The sequence below is a fragment of the Notothenia rossii genome (assembly GCF_949606895.1).
Source record: "Notothenia rossii genome assembly, chromosome: 7".
Taxonomy (NCBI): domain Eukaryota; kingdom Metazoa; phylum Chordata; class Actinopteri; order Perciformes; family Nototheniidae; genus Notothenia; species Notothenia rossii.
The window spans coordinates 10,632,369-10,648,483 of record NC_136905.1 but is presented as its reverse complement, the minus strand read 5'-3'; the positions used below and the strand labels follow the sequence as shown (position 1 = coordinate 10,648,483).

The 16,115-nt window shown below is 41.9% G+C and overlaps 2 protein-coding genes across 4 annotated transcripts in view; both read left to right on the top strand.

Annotated features, from left to right (window-relative positions):
* The window catches only part of inpp5b (inositol polyphosphate-5-phosphatase B), a gene marked incomplete at its 3' end in the record, with an annotated part of 24,160 nt that extends 23,411 nt beyond the window's left edge, over positions 1-749 (top strand). Inside the window, exon 21 of the mRNA XM_079640925.1 lies at positions 652-749. Coding sequence (XP_079497051.1) covers positions 652-749 — 98 coding nt within the window. The remainder of the gene's footprint in view (positions 1-651) is intronic.
* Positions 750-1,318: 569 nt separating this feature from the next.
* mtf1 (metal-regulatory transcription factor 1) lies at positions 1,319-16,103 on the top strand. 3 transcript variants are annotated; one of them, XM_079692337.1, is made up of 12 exons: positions 1,377-1,405; positions 2,278-2,340; positions 3,207-3,735; positions 8,141-8,379; positions 9,229-9,360; positions 10,391-10,464; positions 10,985-11,118; positions 12,146-12,223; positions 12,820-12,919; positions 12,998-13,692; positions 14,079-14,148; positions 15,531-16,103. In XM_079692337.1, exons 3-12 carry the CDS (start codon positions 3,271-3,273, stop codon positions 16,022-16,024), a joined length of 2,481 nt encoding a protein of 826 aa, XP_079548463.1. In that variant the 5' UTR covers positions 1,377-1,405; positions 2,278-2,340; positions 3,207-3,270; the 3' UTR covers positions 16,025-16,103. The 3 variants fall into 3 exon arrangements, with proteins under 3 accessions (XP_079548464.1, XP_079548463.1, XP_079548462.1); XM_079692338.1 differs by lacking the exon at positions 2,278-2,340 and having other exon boundaries at positions 1,319-1,405; XM_079692336.1 differs by lacking the exon at positions 1,377-1,405 and having other exon boundaries at positions 1,944-2,340.
* Positions 16,104-16,115: the final 12 nt, after the last annotated feature.

Here is a 16,115-nt window from a genome sequence, read left to right as displayed (position 1 = left end):
TGGTATAACCGGCAAGCCTTTGAGCTCCATACTGTTTCAGAGATAATCCTTGATAATCCATGATATGGCGTTTAATCACTGCAGTATTTAGTTTAGACAGTAGCTGCCGGGTCCCGCATGAGCTCAGCCCCTTCCTTTTTATTCTTATCAAATCTTTTTTTCTTTTTAAAACTTTATACCCAAAATCAGCACTTTTGAAACAGGAAGTGAAATAGAGGGGTATGAGGCATGGCTAGAATGGGTGATTTGTTTGGTATTTTGAGCAAAACACTTCATAGACATGTTTTTTATATATCTGAGACCTATGCTATTGCCTAAAAATAGCATGATAGGTGCACTTTAATATTACGTTTTGATTATGACTCAAGGACTGTTTGCACTAAATATGTTTTAATACTTAATATTAAAACAATTAGTTTCTGTTAAATAGAATGTACGTTCACCTAACCTACCCAAAATAGTGGTTGATTATGAAATAAACTATAGAACAAAATTAAATGTTGCAACGTACATATGATATTTTAATTTATCTAATTAATAATGTATTAAATCGTCTTTTTTCATATCTCTCTCCACAAAAAAAAAGTCACTGCTAATCAAGATATTATATTCTGGGATGCAATATGAATAATTGTTTTTCTTTCTGCATAGCCACCATCTTTGCCTCCTTGCTCCTGAAGTCGCCTACGAAGCAGGATTTTGCAGAAAAGAGGAAGACTCAGGAGTTCTTCCAGCACTTCCTGGCCTAAGGCTCCTCCTAGATGGAAGACTTCTCCTTCTTGCCCTTCACGCTGAAGCTGAACACTACAAATTGTACAGTCCCGTATTGAAATAACAATGGAATAATTTCTTATATTCTTAGATTGCTCTTTGTATAGATATATAGTATAATTATTGTAAGTGACGGGTCTTATCTGATATAAGCTTGTTTCACAGATGGCAATGTTTGTGATATGTTGGCACAAAGTAAAATGTATATCTGGCAAATCTGTAGAGACCTAACCTTTTTTTATTTGTATTTTTTATTTAAAAAATAATGTGTATTTGAATGTTTCTGATTTCAACAGCATATTGTTTTATATATAAAAATGTTGAAAACAATGTCTGTCTCTGGTGATTTTTTCAGCAATAGAGAACACTAAAATAATAGGTTTAATTATTTCATAAGGTGTGTTTGTCTGAGGATACACTTCTCTAAATGTTGCCAATATAATCAAATTTGCCAAATAAAAAGTGAAAAGTCACATACAAAAATGTTCTTTAGTTAAACATTAGTAATGCTATTTAATTTCCCATGATTCATCACGAATGAGTGAATCTGTGACGTTGTTTGGTATCCTAGGGAGGGGATAGGAAGAAAGTGCTAAACATCCAAAGCATAGGGATAAGGCTTACATTTTAACAGGTAAATATATGTTATTGTAATTTCCTTTTTGAGACTACTAAACTGAAGCGTTAGCGCAGTGCTGTGTGTAGTCAGTTTAGCACTTGGTAATATGATACTTGTTATTTTTGCTGGGAAGATAGGTTATGTCAACTGTGTCGACTGGCTAACGTTTCTAGCTAACTGTCTAGCTTAGCTGTGAAGCAGAATGTAGCTCTCTGTGTAAGGGAACGGGATACAGTGTTGGAGGCGGGACCCCGTTAATTCCTATGAAAGTTGCTCATTGACGCTTGAAGTCAAAAAGTACCCGTATGTGGGCCCATGGAGCATGCGCACTCGAGTTTTCCTTAAGCCCCGCCTCCGATCTCCAGCTCTCAGTTCAGTCAGATAAATAGAGAAGTAAAATAACTCTGGATCCCCGCTTTCAGCGCTACTTAAAATATTAGACCCTAGTGGTTTAAATAAGGGGCTATGAAATTGTTCGTGCTGTTAAGTTTATTTGGTTAAACAAGATATATTCGCTGATTTACAGACGTCTCTTCCCCAATGTAAGTCAATGTGGAAGAAGTATGTATGGGCCCAGTGAGTTGTAGTACCACCGTTTGGCCACTACGAACATTTGCTTCAACGTTCGACGCACTTCCTGGGGGCTCGATGTGGCTCCCTAGCTTAGCTGTACGTCAAAACTGTTGCTAACTAGGAAAGCTATGCATGTGTAGAGAAAAACAGGATAACTTGGCTAACGTTAAAGCTAGTACGTATATTTTGCTTTCTGGAGCGCGCAAGCTAAATATACAACTGTTATGTGGACTGTGCAAAGAAGTCACACAACGTTAAGAAGTGCTAATAATAATATTATTTAATCTACACGACCTACTGTTGGATATTCGCAGCAGGAAGCTAGCGACATATCTCTGAGGCTAGTAACCAAGATGTACTGTGTGAGACAACGTCAGGTCAGTATCAAACAGCAGATTTTTGTATACAGCCTGTTAACAGTGAAGGCTATTAACCTAAGTACCGTGACATTAAGTTAACATTACTGTATTGTCAGTCTATAAACCTGAGAATCACTGCGTGTTTATCAAGCTACTGTTGTGTTTGTAAACGTTAGCTAGCCATGTCAAGTACTGAAATGTAAACTGGCATTGTCGTGTGAATGTGACATCTTTCAGACTTATAACGTTTTATAAAAAGGTAACCTGAGGAGTTTTAATTGATTAGAAATAATCATGTTTATTAGTTGGGTTTTGCCGCTGCTGTAGTCTCGTGACTGTCATCGAAATCAGAAAGTTCTAGATCTCGGTTTGGTTTCAGTAACGTTTGTTTCCCCTAAAATGTGTCCTAATAATCGCTAGCTTACTATGGAATATTCCCCTTTTCACTACTGGAAATAGTTAACCTTCTTTTGATTAACACATTAACGTGTTTACATTAGTGTTGAGTGTATTATCAAAGCCCTGCACTAGACATAGCACACATATTTTAGGATGTGTCTCGCCAGCAGTGGTGTAAAGTAACCAAGTACATTTACTCAAGTAATGCACTTGTATACAATTTTGAGGTACTTGAGTTGGTCATTTCAGAGGTAAATATTGTACTTTTACTCTCCTACATTTATGTAATGCCTAAAGTTAGTTTACAAATATGGGTTAATGATATAAAACATAGTCAACACTTAAATAAGACTCTTTTTAAATCCTGGAATGAGCCTCCTAAACCACATTGTGTATTTTAAGTACTGTTTTAATGCTTTCATATGTCTTTTCAAAAGCTTCCCATAATTCATATATAATAATACTTTTTCAAATGTATATTTCAGGCTGTAACGTCTACAGTGTGAGTGTGCAGTCCTCCTTGCCAAAGAAGGAGAGGCACCAGGGACCATGAGTGAGAATGGTCCTCATACTGAGGCGACGATGTACTTTGAGGTAGAGGTGGAACACCTGCGGCGGGATGATGAAGATGAAGACGAAGACAAGATCCACTTTGACAAAGATGATAACCTGCTCGGCGAGTCTTCCTCGTCATCTGGTCGGGTGTACGACCGCACCACAGTACTCATTGAGCGGGACCCTATCCGGCTAGATGAAGAAGGTGAAGAGGAGGGTCACTGTGGAGGGGAGGAGGAAGGGGTCACCTTCCTCACTGAAGGGGAAGCAGATGAGGAGGATGGCTCTATGGTTTTTATGTCGGACCCTGTTGGGATGTCACAGGGTTATGTGCACCACACTATTTCTCCAGACCAGATCCAGTTCACGATAAATCCAGGCTCCACCCGTATGCCGCGCAACATTGAGGGGGCCACCCTCACGCTGCACTCCGAGTGCCCCGAGACCAAGATGAGAGAGGTAAGCCCTAAAAGTGCATCTCCTCCCAAGAATATAAGGCTAGTTTCATACAAATGTGCTGCTTGCTGGGTCACCAAGGGCATCTCTTTTGTGGAATTCTCTAAAGTGAGGCCTTTCCTTTTGAATGTTCAGACTGGACACAGCTGCACAATGATTTAAAAAAGCAGTTTTTCATTTTGTACCAAGCTTGTGTGCTGCAATTCAGTAACACATTATGTACATTTAATTTCCCACCTGTTACAACACAGAAGAGGGTAGAATGAGGGCAGCTGGATCATTTCTAGAGGTGTTTGGTTAGTTATGTGGAGGGTCTTCGTGTCATTTGAGCTAACTGCTAAACAGAACAGCAGATGCTTTAAACTTTAAAGATAAAAAATGTCTAATGGGCTATACACTTTGAGATGCATAATGTAACAATACAGCAAGTGTTATTATTTCTATTCCTTTCCCTGGTGGAATGCAGAGTACAATTTCAAATAGGGCTAAACAATATAAGAATGGCTGATTGCGATATAGTTCAGCTCGTGTCTGCTAATGGTGTCCCCCTGCTTCCCCAGTGCTAGTCTTGAGCTAAGCCCACTCACAACACACTGCATATTCTCCGTGTTCTTGTGGCGATTGGACATATTTGGACAGCTATCCCAGTCTTAATTATTGCAAGTGGACTATAAAACCATCTGACAGGGAGTGTCAGTAGCTGAGTAATAGTAAGAGTGCTGAAAGATTGCAAGAAAGAAAAAAGCCCTGTGTTTTTAGTAGGGTTGCAAAGGGGCGGTACATTTCCATGGGATCATCATGCTATCATCATGTTATGATATCATGCTATATTTAAATGATATAGTGTATGACCATACCTATATAAGGTATATTTATACATTTTATTTTTCAAAATACCAAACAGATCATTTTTTAGCCATGCCTCGTTTCGCTAATTTTCGCTCTATTCCAAGCCTGTCTTTGAAAATTCTGAGCAGCAGCTGACCACGCCCCCCTGCTGCAGAAGAGGGGGGCATGAGCCGGCGAGAGTCACTTTACCATGTTTGCTGTGATTACGAGTGTGGAATAAACATGTCATCTCAGAGCAATGCATGTGTTCAAGCATATTATCAATTTGATCCAGAAACTGACCCTGAAGCAGCGGAGGTTTTGGTGGAGGTGCAAACATCTCGGTTGCAGCAGGACGTTTCTGAATGGTTAGTTGACAACATACTTGTCAACCCTCCCGATTTCATTGCCCTCTCCCGGTTTCCTCCCGGGGTCATATTTCTGCCGCATTTCTCCCGATTTCTGACAAAATCAGATTTACACACGACTGTTTCCACTCGGACTTTAATACAGCTACACCATTGTTTGGTTTCCATGGTAACACGTCTCTTTAGTAGCGTGCGCAACTCAAAGTTTGAGAGGGTGAGGCAGATATTCACAGAAAACAGAACAAGAATCGACATCTACTCTACTATCTGCTCACTCCTTTCCTGTAAAATACAGGTCCAGCCCACACATATGCTCCATCAAGGACGGTGCTACAGGCCGCAAGGCAGTGCACTTACAACTACAATAAGCATGTTAATGTTAATCTAACAGCTCCGGCGATCCACTAGCACCCCCCCCAATTTTGCATTTTGAAATGCTCCCGATTTCTGAGGTCTAAAGGTTGGCAAGTATGGTTGACAAGCTGTTGTCCCTATTTATTTTACTCTGTTTGTTACGATGCTTGCTACTTATTCCGTTCATATTTTGGCTAATTAGCAAGAATGCAATGTGTACAGTTTGTAACTTAGAGTTTGACCCAGCAATAAGTCTCTGAAGGGCGAGGGAAAGTTGTGTGGATAGAGGCAGAGAGGAGCAGGCTGACAATGACGGACAGTTTTGTTGATGTATCACAACCTCTTTTCAGTGAAAATAAGGTTGCGGGTACAGAGTGCTGTGTGTGTGAAGCAATGTGGCTGTAAGGCTTTTTAACCCCCCAGCATAATATCACTAGGATGGAAAAAATGCAAACCCCCACCTCGTTAGAGTGTGGCCCGTATTTGTTGGTGTTACTTTTGTATTGCAGTGTTGGTTTGAATCTGAATGTAATATTGCATTGTTGTTGTATCTATTGTTGTGGTTACCAGTGTCATTGTTATGACATTATGGCTTGATTTGCGAGGCACAGATTCAATTTCCAAGAAGACAATGATACTTCGCTAACCAAACACTTCACTGCACATGCCAGACATTCGGAGAACTAAATGAAAGCTCCATCTTGCTTCTTTGTCAAACATTATTTAGATTCAACACATAAAAGTGCATTTTCCTTTTGAAGGAGGTTCCCCGTGTTGCAGTCACAGGCTGATATGAATATAGGAACACTGCATTGTGGTGCAACTTGTACCGTGTGCACTGTGCATTGTATTCAGTTTGTGCCACACAGAAGGGTTTAAGCCTCACTTTGACAAGTAGAGAGGATACAAGAGTGACCGTAGAAGATTCCAGCCTCCTGTTCATCAAGTGTCAGAAAACAAAACAATGCCATTGAACATCCAGCACTGAGTGATTTCTTTCTGTCAATATACTCACAGTCTTGTCCCACTATGTATGTGGGAAACCACCGCATACAATGCTCTCTCACAATGATTGAAGTGATGGTGGAGTCACGATGGTGTGGGAGATGAATACAAGTGACAAGCTTAAGCAGGCCTCCTACAGGAGCTCTTGCTTAACAAATCATCTCTCCCACATCACTGCAATCAGAATGAATGGCCGTAGAAGATTAGCCATCACTCAGATTAGTGATTGTTATTAAGACTGAAAGGAGATTGAATCAGCTCTGTGTCACTTTCACTTGCATGAACAACAACTTGTCCTCCTATTCACGGTGTGATTAGATTTGTTTTCTGGTGAAAAGCATTTCAAACGAAGGATGAACAGGGTAGGGTTTATACCGATGTGTCGTTATTTACCATTCAAACACATCCTCTCATCATGGTCATCATGCAGCAGCATTTAACAGGGTTCTTAAGGTCATTAAAAAACCTGGAAAAGTCATGGAAATTCAAAATGCTAATTCCAGGTCCTGGAAAAGTTATGGAAAACAATATTTTTCCCAAAGTTTTGGAAAAGTCATAGAAATATAACTAAAGTTGAATCAAATATAATTTATATTTTAGCTAATCCCCGAAATAGTAATACTATAATCAATCATAATAAATACTGTATCGTTTAGTAATGAAACGTAAAATGGCATTTAACTGACGAGGGATTTTGCTGGTGAGAGATTTTAGTAGAAGCTTACTATTTGATTTGTTTTAGATAGGCACAACATGTTTCATATGCAGACCTTATTTTCCTGTTCCATGTTAAAATAAACCATTTCCAGTGGTACCGCTGAGAAAGAGTAATGTTTTTGGTCATTAGAAAATTAGGGAAAGGTCATGGAGAAGTCATTGAAAATCATTGGTGAAAAAGTGTATGAACCCTGATTTGACTGCTAAGTGTATTATTCAGTCATAACATTCACAGTCATAAAACATGTAATTTCAGTTTCCTTGCTATCTTTGAAATTGTGCACAGCTATTTAAAATGTTTTTTTTATGATTACATTCTGTGAACATGACATTTTCTCTTTCTGCTGTTACACTCAGCAGCCTGTTCTAATATGGCCAGGGGTAAAAAAAAGCCGTGTTCTATCTCTGTCATCTTTATGGGTCATTTTATGGTGGATTTATTCATTCATTCAAAAGCAGTTACAAGAAAGATTTCAGCTGATAAAGAGGACCCTTTTGTTGGCCCGCCACAAGCTTCCTCCTCCTGACTTTGTGTTCAACAGCAAGTTTTTTTTCAGGCAGAGAATGAACTGCCTTTATGCACACGGCCCCGGGGCTTTTGTGTGAGGAGAGAGCAGGAGACCGCCACACTGCAGTGGAGATTGGGCGCTGTGAAACAGAATTGAGTTGGATGTATTGCAGTGGGGGTTAGTCCTCATGACTGTCCTTTGTGTTCACCCGCTCCATGTGCTGAGTCACGGAGTTCAAGTAACGACTGAAAGGTCACACTGACACTTTGATGCTATTTATACTTTGATGGATTAATATTTCACATTACTTTCACTCACTTTGACTTGCATTGGTTTTAAATACAGGCTTAATACGATTTTATTCTTTTTAAGAGAGGACATTCGATTTGACTGTTCTTGCACTATTTCTATTTTATTTGTATTTACTTCTCAAAACATTCTCTTGCACTATTTTCTCTGTTTTATTTGTTCTATATAATATATTCATGTTGCACTATTGGAGGAAGCTGTGACTTAAGTTTTTCATTGCCATGGCTACACTGTAGCTAATGTGCACATGACAATAAAGCTTTGAATCTTGAATTCAACCATGGCACTGATGTCCCCTCCGTCTTCTTCCTCTTCCAGGTGAAGCGCTACCAGTGCATGTTCGAAGGTTGCACCAGGACGTACAGCACGGCGGGAAACCTGCGAACGCACCAGAAGACGCACCGGGGCGAGTACACATTCGTGTGTAATCAGCTGGGCTGTGGGAAGGCCTTCCTCACCTCCTACAGCCTCAAGATCCATGTCCGCGTGCACACCAAGGAGAAGCCGTTTGAGTGTGATGTGCATGGCTGTGAGAAGGCCTTCAACACGTTATACAGGTACGCCTTTACACAGCTGAGTTATGCTTTACTTCTACTCATGGCTGCTCAGATCATGATAAGTAGTAAAGGTTCTGTAAGCAGTGTTTAAAAACTGTAGACACGGCTTACCGAACAGTTGATGGCCTAACTGTTGTTGCCACTGTACTGACATGCAATATGGGATTGACACAATAAAACATTAAATATAATTGTAATGTGTTGCCATACAGACACATTCTTGACCTTACAAAACACGTTGGCCATATTTAAAGTATTCATAAATGCCAATTGTCAAAAATAACACATAAATATCTCATTAGATAAAACAATTGTGTGAAGATAGTTTGCACAGACATGGTTGTAAACTGACACTTGACTGGTTGAGAGTTATGCAACCTGCAATAGGGACAATCCCAGTGAAAGATTCTGTGTCATTTATAAATGAGGAACATCTGTTTTTTGAAATGTCTGAATTTGAAACCGCAGATAATGATGCTACACAAGGCGCAATTACAATTTCATTCTATATTTGATTAATTTTAAGCCTGTTTTTGTAGCATTTTAACAGTTTAAATGTTGCTGTGATCTTGTGTTGTTCACTCTCCAGTTTACTATGGGGGTTGGGGGGGGGGGGTTATTGGTTCAGTTTCTATGGCAACATGTCTGTGGCTTGCTGAAGCTGTGCCATTGCTGTCAGATAGTCGAACTCAGGACAGCGAACCAAAGCCACACATTGGTGCTGGACTCGGTTCTCCTGCCAATCTTCAACGCCACTCATATTTGAAGCTTTCCTTTTTCCCTGCCTCTGTGTTTAGTTAGTTTCTCTCTGCATGTTTAATAACACTTAGCAATTACTTGTCTCTGCAGACTGAAAGCACACCAGAGACTTCACACAGGCAAGACATTCAACTGTGAATCAGACGGATGCTCCAAGTACTTCACCACACTGAGCGACCTGAGGAAGCACATTCGCACACACACTGGGGAGAAACCCTTCCGGTGAGCATTTCCATTATCACCCCAGTTGTAATCCATTAGTAGCTATGATACTAATAGATACTCACAGACAGCTCTTTTAGTCGGTTTAATGTTTGCTGTTTTTTTCGTATTTAAAAGTTTAACTAAGGACCACGTTTACACGGAGACGAAAACGAACCTTAGGCGATATCAAAAAAGTCTTCCGTCCACACGGAATCAGCTCAAGAAACGTGTCCGTCCACACGAGACCGCTCGACCCACAGGAGACGCTGCAGTACGTATGCCGGGCCTGTAAGTGGCGCTGTACTTCCGCCACAAAATACACCAAAAGCAGCGAAGAAGCCCCCCCCGAGCATGGTTGCCATGGTTGCCCTTCTTGTTATTCTACGCGGTGGATTTAGCAACATGTAGTTCCTTTAGTTCTCCACGTCCACTTGTTGCCGATGGTAGAGGCCAGGAGCTGTAGCATGGTCAGTATGGAGCACGAAAGCAACCCTGTGATCCGCCATTGTTATTGTTATTGTTGTTGGCGAAACACATCAGCAATGACGCGGGGGTGCGCAGCAGAGGTGGGGAGAGGCGGGGCTATGGCGTCATCATTATCAGGAAATTATCGTATAGGACGTACACACGGAGCCGTTTGCCCCCCCCAGAGCGTTTCGTCCGCAGATCTACCCACCTTGGGGGCCGTTATCGCTTGAGGGCTCCGTTTCCGCGGTTCCGTTACGGCCTCGTGTGAACGAACCGTCCATACGATAGAGAACTGTAACGGATACAACCCGTTTCGTCTCCGTGTAAACGTGGCCTTAGTCTGTTTAATGTTTGCTGATTTATACAAATACAATGTTTTTCATATTTAAAAGTTTAACCAAATGTGTCTCTCTCTCTCTCTGTATTCAACACATTATTTACCTATCTGATAGTTCGCTATATCATGAGTCAAGTTCTTTTCATTTTAGCAGGTGCATTGACAAATCTGAAAAATGATCAAATGTATGGTCTTCAAAATGTATCTGTGTTATTTATCGCAATGTTCCCTCTTTCCCCTCAGGTGTGACCACGATGGCTGTGGTAAAGCCTTTGCTGCGAGTCATCACCTAAAAACACATGTACGGACACACACAGGTACATATTCCTCATTTTATTTTATTTAACCTTGAATACTTTTGAACAAGAACATTTTTGTTTGTTCAGCTCTGCCTGATTTACATTTACATTGTTTCCAAACCCTCCCACACAAAGTTAGTTTGAATTGCCCGACCAAATATATCCTAATGTCTACCTTTTCAAATGTGTGTGTAGCAATGTATTTAAAAGAGCAGCCATTAAGAAGACTCAAGGCTCAAGGCTTTGTGCATAGCTACAGTGTGGTTATGACAATGAACACCTGAGGTCACAGGCTCCTCCAACAGTGCAACACAATAACACAGATGAAATAGTGCAGAAATAGTTTATATACAAGTCATTGGAATATTGATATAAGTTGCCAAGACACGAATGTTCTTTCAAAAGTTCAGGTGTACAACTTGCTGACTTCGTTCCTATATTCTGATCCACCTATTTATAAATATGCTAAGGTTAGTGCTGTAGTTTCATTAACCCCCCCTCCCCCCCCCCCCCCCTGTCTGTCTGTCCTCTTCTGTAGGGGAGAAGCCTTTCAACTGCACCAGTGACGGCTGTGAGAAGGCGTTCAGCAGCCAGTACAGCCTGAAGAGTCACGTCCGGGGCCACGACAAAGGACAACCTTTCACTGTCACCCTCACACATCCGCTCTCTGAAGTGAGTCATGAGCGCAACATGTCTCTGTGGTCTTCATATTATTCACTGCATTCAAATGTTGTTTCTTTCGCTTCTATATTCCTTTTGATGTGGGGACATCACGTGCATGTTATCACATACACAGTACTTGTGTTATATGCTCTCAAGCAAATGTGTCAACTTTTGCTACTAGATGTGAGGTATTCTAGAGATGAGCGGGCCAAACAAAACTCAAATCTGTATACCTGCCAGGTGTTGCCATAGTCTGAAAAGTGTTTAAGATGTTTACACTTTACACCACACATTTTAAATGAAAAAAAGGATTTAGGTGAAGTCACTCGTACTAAACACATCTTGCACACGGCTTTCTAAAGCAGTGGTTCTCAACTGGTGGGTCGCGACACAAAAGTGGGTCGCAGACCCGTTTCGAATGGGTCGCGGATGTGTGAGTGAAGAAAAATAATAATAATTGGAATTCTTTTTTGGGGGGGGGAGTCAAACTTTTATTTTGAAGGCCCGATTTTCTAACGCTGTGCATGCAGGCGTTCTCAGAGTGTACCAGAATGCATAGTTTGTTAGTATTTCTAAAAATCTCCTGGGGGACAATCCCCCCAGACCCCCCTGCTGGGGTTGGGTTTTCAGCATGTGTGCCTTTTTATATAATTCAGCTTTGATTCCATCATCTCATTAAACCTTTTTTAAAAGCATACTTTAGTTCTGTGAAGGGATATATGCACTGTACTTCACTTTTATAAATATTTTATGCTGAAAAGCGTATATATTACAGCAGATTTTTTTGTTGAATAGATTTGAGTGCTTCAAAAATGTTGGGTCGCGATGTATTGACCAAGTCAAAAGTGGGTCCCGAGGCCTGACCAGTTCAGAACCACTGACCTAAAGGATAATTGTCATTGATTGGCCTTAGCTGCGAGTTTAGCTTGTGTGGTAATTACATTATCATTCAGCAGGTGTTGCATTATTTTACAATTGTGCTAAATACAACAACGGTGTCGAGTTTAATCATGTCTGATTCATGTTTTAATTACAGGATGCAAATCACTCGCTGTGCCTCAGTGACCTGAGCCTCATCTCGACAGACTCAGACCTCCGGGAGAACATCCATAATGTGAGTCTGGCCTTCGCTTCAGCTTTGACAAACAGACATCCACGCAGCCGAGGAGTTGTCGAGAGATTCAAGAATCTGGCATCCACATTGGCAACAAGTTCAGTCGTCTCTGTTTTAGGAATTCTGAGTTTATTACAGGGTCCTTACGGTCATTCAAAACCTGGAAAAGTCATGGAAAATGCAAAATGCAAATTCCAGGCCCTGGAAAAGTCATGGAAATGTTACTAAAGTTGAATCAAATATAATTTATATTTTATCTAATCGTCGAAATAGTAATACTATAATGATAATAAATACTGTATCGTATAGTAATGAAACGTAAAATGGCATTTAACTGACGAGGTGTTTTGCTGGTGAGAGATTTTAGTTGCGTTAGCGTGTAGAAGCCAGTGAGCCTACTATTGGATTTGTTTTAGAGGCTCAACATGTTTCATATGCAGACCTTATTTTCCTGTTCCATGTTCAAATAAACCATTTTCATTGGTACCGCTGAGAAAGAGTCATGATTTTGGTTATGGACAATCAGGTAAAGGTCATTGAAAATCATTGGTGAAAACGTGTATGAGCCCTGTTATTAAGTTTTCATTTCATTCCAGGCTCATTTGGACCTGAACAATGTGACTCCTGTGAAGATCTTTGAGCTCATGTTCCAGAGTCCTGAAAATAGTGTCAGCCAAGATGAAGCCCATCAGCATGGTGAGTACATTTCAGAACCTGATGACGTCGTTTTGAAAGTTCTTGTTTATTGATGTGTGTTTTTCCCTCCCTCCTCAGAGAGCCTTATTGAGTCGTTCAGCCTGGAGATGACGACCCCGCGGGGAGGGGTCGACGGCTCGTCTCTCATCTCTTTCTCTCTCCATCCCACCTGCTCATCTTCCTGTTCACACTCGACTGCTGTCCTGGAGCCTCCTGCACGGCTCATCCACAGTTCCTCCTCTCAGGCCTCCCCCCCCGCCCACGCCCCCGCCCCCGCCCCTTCCCCTTCCACCGTCAGCTCCACACCTTTCGTTCAAGTGACCGGGCCTCAGCAGACCCCTGATGTATCTGCGGGGGCACCTGCCAAAGCACCAAACAATGCCCCCTCCCAGCACTTTGTGGCAATACCACCCTCATTCCTGCAGTCGGATAACGCCATCACGCCTGCTCCTCCACCACCAGCCGTCTCCACATCCCCTCCTGTGGCTCCATCGCTGGGCCCCGCAGCGCCACCAGGCCCCGTGTCTGTGGCTGTTGCAGCTCCACCAACAGACACTGCTGCTGTGGCAGTGGCTCAACCTCAACCTTTGCCTTTGGCCAACAACCCTGTCTCCATCCCCGTCCCCAACCCTGGCTCGGGATTGGCTCCCACCCCTCCCACCATCACCATAGGCTCCACCTCCAACCTGCTGCAGCCCAGCCTGGTCATGTCTGACCAAAACCTGCAGTGGATCCTCAGCACTGCTGCCAGTAACCAGCAGAACCCCGACCAAGTGAGTAATGCTCCCACAGAGGTTTCATTTGTAACAGTTATGATTGTGCCATGCGTCCTTAAGTTTAAAAACACATTTCTACATGGATACAATCATGGATCATTTGCATTTTCTCTTATTGTGAGAATATGCATGTAAGAGGATTACACTTTGCAACACACAATGCAGTTTGCAACTAAATTAGACAAATCAATTGTTATTGAAAATGACTGTGTAGCAAAGGAATGAGTGTTCATTTAATCAATATTACTTATGATAAGGAAACAGTTAGACCAAGCAGACGGTCCTTTTAATACAGTTAGAAGTATTGTCCACATCGACCGTATGTTTCTACAGTAGTCCCTGGCTTTTTAACCCTGATTCAACTGTCTATTGTTTGTTTGCAGACACATCCAGGAGGTGCAAAATTAGAAAAGGTTTTCTTCACAACAGCCATACCCGTGGGAGGAAGTGCGGGTAAGAGTTCCAAACCATAATTCCTGTGTTGGACGTTGGACAAAAGGCTTTCATTGAATCACTTCTTTGTTTTGACATGTAATGCAATTAAGCTTTAATGGGATAGATAACATAGTAGATGGGTGTCCTGGGAGTTCCACTAACATTCTGTCACTGACGATTTGAATCACACATGCCCAGAAGCGTTTACTCTATTAATGCACTGTGCTAGAACACTTCAACAGTATCCCACTAAATATTTTATAATTAACATTGACTTTTGATCTTTGCTTTTCCAAGAGGTCTTTGAGCTTGTCCCTCTGCTTTCCTCTCAGTTTAAAACTGACCGTCACATTCCAAAAATACAAATATTAGGGATGCTCCGATCGCCGGAATCAGTATCGGCCAATACCGATCCGATCGAGTGGGCGGGGCCTATGGGGATCTTCCATTTAAAACTCAGTTAATGGGGCTCATTCACTGGCGCTTCCACAAACAACAACCAACTTAATTATTACATTCAAATGAAGTACGTTATTCAAGTTTACATTAACTTTGGAGAATAACAAGGGAGTAATGAACGGAAGCGCTCTCTCTCCCCCTCTCTCTCTCTCTCCTGACAGCCTGTCAGTATCTCATGCAGCTCACTGATCCAGTAATGAGTGACCCGACAGTGAAGAATAAACATATATATAACTAGTCTAGCTTGTTCCAGAGGTAGATAAGATAGCTAAGTGTGTTAGGTCTAACTCTTGTGTGTTTCGCTCCACTCACCGGTCCGTCACAGCGGGTGAAGCTGCAGGATTTCTGCTTCACACACGTTGCATACATATCGCTATTTTACTGTCATTGTTCGACACCTTAAAATAATGCCAGACTGGTGAAATCATTTTGGCGAGCTTGTTTTGCCGCACAGAGAAAAGTGTCATGTATTTTACGTCATGTGATCGGCTCTCACGGTCAGCCTTTTATAGAGTGAATACCGGCCGATATCGATCGGAGCAACCCGAACAAATATCCATATCATGTTAACAGATGAGATTAAATTGTGAAAATGATCTTAAATCATTTTGATTTCTTTCCATTCTCACCATATATTATCCATTGGTGTTAATGTTGTTTTTGCTTTTTTACTTTTATGGGTACAGACTCTCCACCTTCCTACACTAATTCATAATAACATAAAAATAAATATGTTAATATTATTACATTTAGTATAAATACCTTGACAATATATTTACCATCATTTTTTTTGCCCACGATAATCATGTAGTTAAATCTGATATTGAGATACCCCCTGTCATTTCATCCTAACTATTGTCCTTCTCTTTTCATATGCTTTACAGGAGATTTGGAAAGTGGTGTACTTCTTGTTTTCAGTGAATTTGTGTTTGTGTTTTCAGGCAGCTCGGTCCAGCAGATCGGCCTCAGTCTGCCCGTCATCATCATCAAACAGGAGGAGTCCTGCCAGTGCCAGTGTGCCTGCAGGGACGCTGCGAAAGAAAGGACTTCAAAGAGTGCCTCCTCCATTGTTTCAGCCCCAGCACAGCCGCAACCCCCTCCTCCTCCTCCCCCCCCTCCCCCGCCTTCACAACCCCCAGAGCCTCCGCAACACCCACCCTCCTCTATTACTTCTACTCCAAGCACCGAGTCTTCCTCAAATGTGGGTGAGGTGATACCGGAAGCCCCCTCTTCTGCTTCCTCCTCCTCCTCCAGAGCTCAGACTTTTTCCTCGATAGTGAGCAGCACGGCTATGAACCATCCCTTGTCTGAAGGGTTAGCCAACATGGATGTGTCGGACTTCCTCTCCCTGCAGAGTCCGGACACGGAGGACACCATCGAGGCTCTGCTGCTGCAAGCTCACGACTTCAGCATGACCACTGATGGCAATCCTTAGAAGAGCTGCACCTGGCACCATGTGTTCCTGCTGCACATGGCACCATGTGTTCCCTGGCACCATGTGTTCCCTGGCACCATGTGTTCCTGCT